Source organism: Lepisma saccharinum, chromosome 18 (assembly GCF_977018435.1).
Source record: "Lepisma saccharinum chromosome 18, izLepSacc3.1, whole genome shotgun sequence".
Lineage (NCBI taxonomy): Eukaryota > Metazoa > Arthropoda > Insecta > Zygentoma > Lepismatidae > Lepisma > Lepisma saccharinum.
The window spans coordinates 40,478,282-40,486,294 of NC_139246.1; the positions used below are offsets into that span (position 1 = coordinate 40,478,282).

The 8,013-nt window shown below is 36.3% G+C and overlaps 1 protein-coding gene across 1 annotated transcript in view; it reads left to right on the plus strand.

Annotated features, from left to right (window-relative positions):
• Window positions 1-7,231, plus strand: part of LOC146002018 (dehydrogenase/reductase SDR family member 11-like) — a 37,425-nt gene extending 30,194 nt beyond the window's left edge. The window contains exons 4-6 of the mRNA XM_083139726.1: window positions 2,027-2,156; window positions 4,759-4,920; window positions 7,023-7,231. Coding sequence (XP_082995852.1) covers window positions 2,027-2,156; window positions 4,759-4,920; window positions 7,023-7,070 — 340 coding nt within the window. The 3' untranslated portion in view covers window positions 7,071-7,231. The remainder of the gene's footprint in view (window positions 1-2,026; window positions 2,157-4,758; window positions 4,921-7,022) is intronic.
• Window positions 7,232-8,013: the final 782 nt, after the last annotated feature.

Sequence of the window (8,013 nt, forward strand, 5' to 3'; positions counted from 1 at the left end):
CTTTATGGAAGTTCAAAGAATTTCCACCTTATAACTTTTATCGTGCGTCCATTTCGATCTTCAGCCGAGAGATCGGGAGAAGTGTGGCGGGCGGCGCTGGCGGAGATGCCGCCATTTGCGGCCTGTAATGCTCGCTTATGTTTATGGACATATGCAGACATTTATATAAGTATTGCAAAACGAGCACTAACCTGTGTTATAATTTATCATCTGTAAATCATCCAAGTTCTGCCCTTATTTACACAAAAAAATACGCTTTAGAAACGATGTTAAGAGCCACAGATAATAAAACATTTTAATCATAGTTTTGACCAGTAACGTCCTGCTTAAGTTCATATCCTTGAAAGAGTTTGTTGCCGATGGGGATCGTTTGGAGGTTTCGAATGTGCAACACTGTATCAAGATTACGCTGTAGACGAAACCGTTAAAAGTCAATGGTGTTCGTGAGCTTCCTTGCAATCCGTGCTCGAGTTTTTTGTTCCTTCGCGACAGAGCTGTGATAATAGTGGCGAGTAGATGTAAACCAAGAGCGTGTTAATTTCGTACTGTGCGCAAGAGTGTTATTATTGGTTACTTGCCGTTACTTGTTTGTGTTATTGCAGTGTGTATGTGTGTTGTGTTAGTGAGAGGATTGGAATGCCAGCCGCAAGGTTCACGTTACGAGGGGGCTGATAAGTTTTCGGCCCGACCCAGAAGGACTTTAGCTACTGGCACGAAAGTTTCAGGCTATTCAACGTATTCAAGACTGGTATCTCCACCAGTGCTTCTGCTAGAGTGTATTAACATTATCGAATTTAATCAAGATGTCTCAAATTCGATTTTCAGTGGCAGAATATTTAAATGCCAAGCAGATCCGGAACTGATTAGAAAACTTGTTAATTTTTTTCTTTGTACTTTGACAATTTGGAAAATTACATTGAAAGGTTCTGTTTTATGTCGCTCATTTTGTTTTAGATGTTTAATGGGATATAACAATATCCTTTCTTTTCGTGACAGTTAGCCATCACTTTTCTGGTGCACAGGCTTCCATCCCTTTTCCTCTCTCCTAAATTCTCCAATGTGGACTGGACCAGGTTTACTGCATTTTAGCACAGACCCATCTGAATGTTTTTTCAAGTATACGTTAGTGCCTGTATACCTCAAGAATAACCTCTTGGATTCATGTGCAGGCACCTATGAGCTACTGCCAAGGTCTTTCTACTCAATCTGTCTGCGAACTGATGCGCTTATCACACTTCCTTCTCAATTTGTAGACTTTCTAGTGTGCAAAGAGATAGTGATTGTTCGTTTGCTGGAGAGTGTCTTTGAGTTTATCAGTTTTAGGCCTTGATGTGGTAAACAAAAATTAATACTTCATGCAAATTTGAGCTGTATGTAGATTTCCCTGTAATTGTTATGAGGCTTTCAAGGTTTTCATTTGACTCTTCCTGATAAATGTTAGATTAATATATAATTTTAATATCCATGAGAATATTCTTTTCACATTTATTAATATATGTGATTATTAAAATATTTATACATTCAATTTTCATTTTAAACATATACAGATTATATACACGTATAATTCTTTACTTGACTGTTCTTCAAATTGATTATTGAATATTATATTATGTGAGACTGTGAACAAAATTATATTACCAAAATTAAACTAAAGTAAATATTTTTTTTGAATTTCAGGAGTGCAAATGAAAAGAAAAAGAACTTTCATTGAAACTATTACATAAAAGTTTTATTCCCCCATTTCCCACCAGTTACATCTATAGGTCATCTTTTTACCCATAAATATAACATTTCAGTTTAGTTTTGAACATCCCAGAATATTTGTCCAGTTTTTGAACTTTTCATTTTTGTACTACAAATTTAATGCAAAACTTTGACAGTGGAAGAGGTTTAGAGCAATTAAAAACTTCTCTTATGTATATATGTACGTTATTCACAAAAATCTTTATGAATAGATCATGATTTTCTGGTTAATTCACTTTTGTTGCAACCTCTAAATATGCCTGTGAAATTTGGTTTCATCCAGTGTTGGAGGACATTATGTCCAACCTTTGATAACAGCCCACTTCTACATCGGAACAAAGCATGCAGTGAGAGCCTTCACAGAGGGACTGAGGCAGGAGCTGGCTGCTGCTGGAAGCAATAATCGAATCACGGTTAGTTAATTTTGAATTTGAATTTGAATTTAAAATTTTGGGTGCGTCAGCACTAAGGCTATTTTGCACCCGTCACATTATACGGGGTCCAGCCCCTTATCGTTACACATAACAACTCTAACGTTGCAGAACTAAAATCACAAAATATTAAAATCTTCTGACTTTTGTTAAAAGCTGAGGCTGTAAAGAAGCACTCAGCACAAATAAGGACAAAACACAGGACAACACAAACAAAATTATACTGGCCATGGGGCCAGTCGTCGGAGACTCGTTAGTCTGCAGTCTAGGGTGTACTACGTGGATGTGAGGTTGACTATTGGGTGCACTACGTGGAAGGAGTACCCCTTACACCCCTCACGGTTAGACAAATGATATTCAATCTACTGAAGACATTCATAAAATGTTCATTGCAACCAAACATGTCAACACTTCCATTACATAATAAGTTATTTTGACCTTTCCTTTCTCCGTCAACTGGTCTAGCAAGTTAAAATCTTCAACCTTTGAGTTGAAAATTGAAGGTGGCTCTGGAAACTTAACCAATAAACTTTCCACGTGCTTTTTTCTTAGTTACACCCATCTTGTTCCAAATTCTCCTTGGTTTCTGTTCAATTTCATATTTGCGAAGTAAATACATAAGATAGACAGGGAGAAGCATCAACATAGGAGAGCCATTAAAGAGTAAGATCGAAGAACAACATTGAGTGAGCATATGTTGACATATGGGCACAGGATTAAGAAAGTATAAATGAAAGAGAAGTGGGAAAATGGAATAGAGAGAAAAGTGGCAGAGACAAAGCATATCTGCATAAACAGGGGAGAGAAAATGAACAAGAATGAAGGGGAAATTGAAACAAAATGAGTGGAGCTAATAAAAAAGCATGTGGAAAGTAAATTGGAGAAGAGGAGGGAAGACAAGAAGAGTAGTCACAGGATGGAGGGGAGGGGAAGAAACAGCCAGTTATGACACCTGGTAGGTACAGGAAGGTGGGAAAACAAAAAAACGCAATGTGCTTACCAGGGCAGAATTTATTTTATTTTAAAACATAGAACTAAACGTTACATTTCTTCTTCAGACTTTGTACCAAATACAAATTAAATAAGGTATAAAACAGGAAGATATATATATATATACACACAAAAATCACTCCCTCCAGAGACAAGGTTATTAGAAAGTTGTTTATCTGGAAGATTTTTTTCCAGGTGTTCCAGCAGGTGGCCTTCTCCTGTCAACTGTTGTTTCACCTGACAGGCGATTTAGATAAACTTTTCCTTTCATCTGGAACGTGGTTGGACTTCTTAACTCGTGCTCTTTTTCCTTATCCTTTCTATCTTCATTCTTCATCCTTCTTTTCTCCTCCTTCGCTCCTGTCCTTTCCACTCTATCTAACACCTTCTTCCATTCCCTGTTTATCGTCAGTCCCCCATTCCAGTCCATTGTGTCTTATTCCCCTTTCTTTTCTATTTCCTTGGCCTCCTTCCATTTTCTCACTAGTGCTGTCTTCTCCCTTCCTATCTGCTTAGCCTCATCCCACTCTAAGTAATGTCTTGTTTCTATCGTGTGCTTAATTATCGCATTTCTCGTCACAGAAAGCTGCATGTTTGAAACAAGCTTGCATCAAACTTGCCGTAATCAACTAGATTTAATGAGCTTCAAGCTTGCTATCTTAAGCTTGACAACAAACTTTCGTGCTATCTTGCCAGTTAGGAGGTGATGTGATCAGCACCACACTCTGGTCACCTTTACCTCCCCTCCCCACAGGGTTGCCCCCAGGTACAAATTGATTTGAGGCTGCATGAGCCCCAGAGCCGCTTTATGCGAGAAGATGGCCAGAAAAATTCCGACCTTTCTGATTTGATTTAATTTATTTGCGTCCAAGCAGGGGTGCCCACCGGGAGGGATTCATGACGCGCCTGTGACATGGGATTTTTTGGGGGGATCATTTTGTTTGATTGAATTGTTATTGATTTTTAATTATGGTTATTATGTACAGTTTTTTCTACTCTACCTATCTGTGGGTGATCGTGGTGATGTGATTGAAATGAAACGCCACCTCCTTACAATCGGTTTGGAATGAGGGGGAGGGGTTTGCAAAAATAAAAGTGAGCCTAAATTACCTAAAGTAAACATATATTGCTTAAATTTTATGTCAGTATTCTATTGTTCTGCAAATTTTGTCTAACCAAAATAATTTTACTAAATAATTTGGCATGAAGGGGGAGCGGGAGGAATATTCTACCTTTTTGGAGGGAGTGCGTCATAGATCTTGGGGGAGAGAGGGGATTGGCACACCTGCATCCAAGGACTACAGGTTTTGTACAATTAGTTCAAATCTTAGTTCACCCACCCGGCGAATTGAACCTGGGTCTCCCTTGTGGCAGTCAGTCCTACCGATTAGACCACAGCAGCTCTGACAGTGTTGTGTTATACGTACACAGATTACACCTCTCTGTCCAGTGTAGTCATTGGGTATCACTGTACTACCTACGAGTAATAAATGGTGGACCATGAGTTGTGGTAAATTCTAAATTGTAAATGATATTGTATACTTTCGTGTAAGTTTTCCTCAGTTTATATGATGTCGTACTTTTCTTTGCACAGGCTATAAGCCCTGGAATGACGAGGACAGGATTACTTGACCAGCTCCAGGAGGCTGGAATAAAGATGGGAGACGTGGAATTCAGCAAAGCTAAAACTATCATGGAGTCCAAAGACATTGCTGATGCAGTCGTCTACGTGCTGTCTACACCTCCAACTGTTCAGGTACGACTTTCATAGAGGTGAAAGGATAGTCAAAGAGTCAAAATTACTGACATAACTGACTGAATACTAATTATTTTTTATGGTTGTAACATGCACAAAAACACAGCTTTGTTGTGACGTTTCAGGAGAACACACGCTCCCTTCATCAGACATTTAATTTTAGTGTGATTAAGGATACAGTTATGACAATGGTTAAGAATTTTTAACAAAGAAGAACCAGTTTAACAATGGATCTTGTCAATGTGACATTGTTGTAACGTAGCAACTTAACTGTGAAACAAGCAGTCTGTTTTATTATTATTTTACACGAAAATTTTTATCACGTTTTAAAATTATAAATCCCAAATATTGCAGGCAATTCAAAATCATGATTACAGAGATTCTTGATGCTTTCCCTTAAATTTTATAAATGGTGCCCTAACCCACTTGCGTTCTCCTGAAAAATCACAACAAGAAACTGTGTTTTTATGTGTGTAGACTGCAAGAGAAATAATTCTACAATTCAAGCAATGGTTGCATACAAGACAAATGAATACTAATTGCTGACCAATTTGATTACTACATATTATTTTAAAAGTGAAATTGAGATTTTTTTAAAAAAAAAAATAGAAAGTATTATCTGGCATCTGACAACCCCATAGATAGTCATGGTACAACTTTTTACTGAACACAAAACTGACATTTTTGTAAATTCAAGACAGTGTTTTCATTATTGTACAATACGCTTTCATTTTATACTAATGAATCAATAGTAATACACTGTAAATAAATGCGACTTGCCAACATAACATGACTAACGTAGTGGAAGCCAGAGAAAGTAGAATAAGTCCTCCAATGGTAATATTTGAATATTCAGCAATAACAGGAAGCAAATGCACAAGAAATATTCTCACAACTGTGATTCTTTATCAATACACATATTTACTATTATGTTAGAAAAAATGAGGAGAAGGTGTCTTATTTCTAATTGAACTGAGAAGTTGCTACTTACCCCTGAAAAGTGCGATAACAAAAAGAAAAAAGAAATCACAAATTGTAGTTATGAACATAATGTTTCAGCTTTAATAACGAAGCTTATTAAACAAATTGTAACTTGAGCATTATTAACTTATGTAGAAAATGACTCATTGAAAAAATCTTTTAGCCTCTTGAATGCTTAATTACTGAAGATGAAAAACCACTACATCAAATTTTAGAATCGTTTCTAAAATGTCAACAGAATCAACGTGGAATGGAAGTCCTTGAGATCTGTCCTAATCAACACATGTGTATAATTCCAATCAATGGCACATATTGTGTCATTATTGTCATATACTGTATAGGGACTATCATAAAGTTAGCTACTATCAGCTGACTCAAAGTAACGCTTTGTGGACTTAGTACAATTTCAGGACTGTCAGATAACTTTTGAAGAGGTGTAAAATTGTAGCATCTTAGTGGACACGACTTGGAAGTATAAACTCATTTAATGTCCGTCTAAATTTAATTGCGTGTCATCAGAAATAATGATTTCCAAGAATATGTTTCATATTCACACAGAAAAGCCTACTGTTTTCAGTTGATGAAATGTACTGCTAATGTTTTCTACTGTTTTTAGTAGTTCAACTGTGTCTCCTGTCTTAAGTATCTGAGCTGCACTCTTGATGTTTTCAGTAATATAATTGTACAACTAACATCTCTTATTGTGTTCAATATATTGCTATGTGAAAACATTACTATTATAAGTAGTGAAAACAGTACACATCAATAATGAAAAACTATCTATTTCTGGAGTTAATATATGATCTTATAACATATTGTAGCAAGTATTATGCATTATTATTCACATTGTTTTTCAGTAGAGTAGCCTTACTGTTGACGTACAGTAGCTGTACAGTAGAACTACAATTTGTTTTCAGTACATTTCATAGTACACAGTAGAAGGCATTAGAGAAAGTAGAATTTGTCTACTGTAAACAGTAGACATTTCCTGCAGGGAAGAATTATTTTAAATTAAACTCAACTTAATATTTTAGTCCAGCACAGAGCGTCTTGTCACAGGAATACATATTCAGCGGTGAAAGGATTAAGACAAACTAATTGACATTGTATTTTATTTTCAGGTTCATGACATTATAATACGGCCCACTCGTGATCCTTCAGTGAATTGACTTTATTTTTTGGCCGACGTTCAGCTGTTGCTATCCCCGAAGAACAAATCAAGATAATGATAAGGGAAGATGAAGAAGGAGTTTAACTTTATCTTAGGCAAGAGGTGTATACTAGAAAATATAGTTGTTTTCTCTTGTGAAGATAAATAAACATATTTTGACCAGAATTTGTTATTATGACCTTTTTTTCTCTGTATTAAATTAATGGTTTTCTTACATAGAAATATGTTGTTATACATTATAGAACAAATTTCGTGTGTAGCCACAACCTAAGAACTATAGCCCGGGCAATGGCGTATGCTGGTTTTAACGAGTGGGTAATCTTCGATCCGATTCATCCACACATGCTCCTGAAGTTTCCCTGCAAATTTACCTCACCATCTCTACCGGATTTATGAATATTGTGTGGAATATTTATCTTATTTTGGCGACCACTATCAATTAACTCTTCTGATCGGAGTTAATATATGTGTATAGTTTCAAATAATAAAACGAGAAAGTATCACAAAGCTACGAAAGTATAAAATGCAATATGAAAGGCATGTATTAGTGAAATAAAATCCCTCAGTATTACCTTGTTTCCCAAGTACCCAGTGAGTTCATCATTCCCGATTTTTGTTTTTAGACACGGAAAGATAAGTTAAAGACCTGTGGATCAAGAGAGAGTACTGGCCTACCTGCATTGACAATTTGCTATTCCTCTGGAAAAGATCTCGTTCCAAATGGTTTCACATGCAAATCTTCTATTATATCCATTGTCTTCAGCTTCGTAAACACAGCACAACTAATAAACCACTAACATCTAAACAAATAAAACTTTTCGATCGACAATATAGGAACACCACCTACCACACGCATTCAATTGGTTGCTAAAATCTTCTGTTGTGTTCCTTCCTGGGTGAAAATGAAATTCCCTGTGAATGCTAAAAAATGTCCTCTCCCA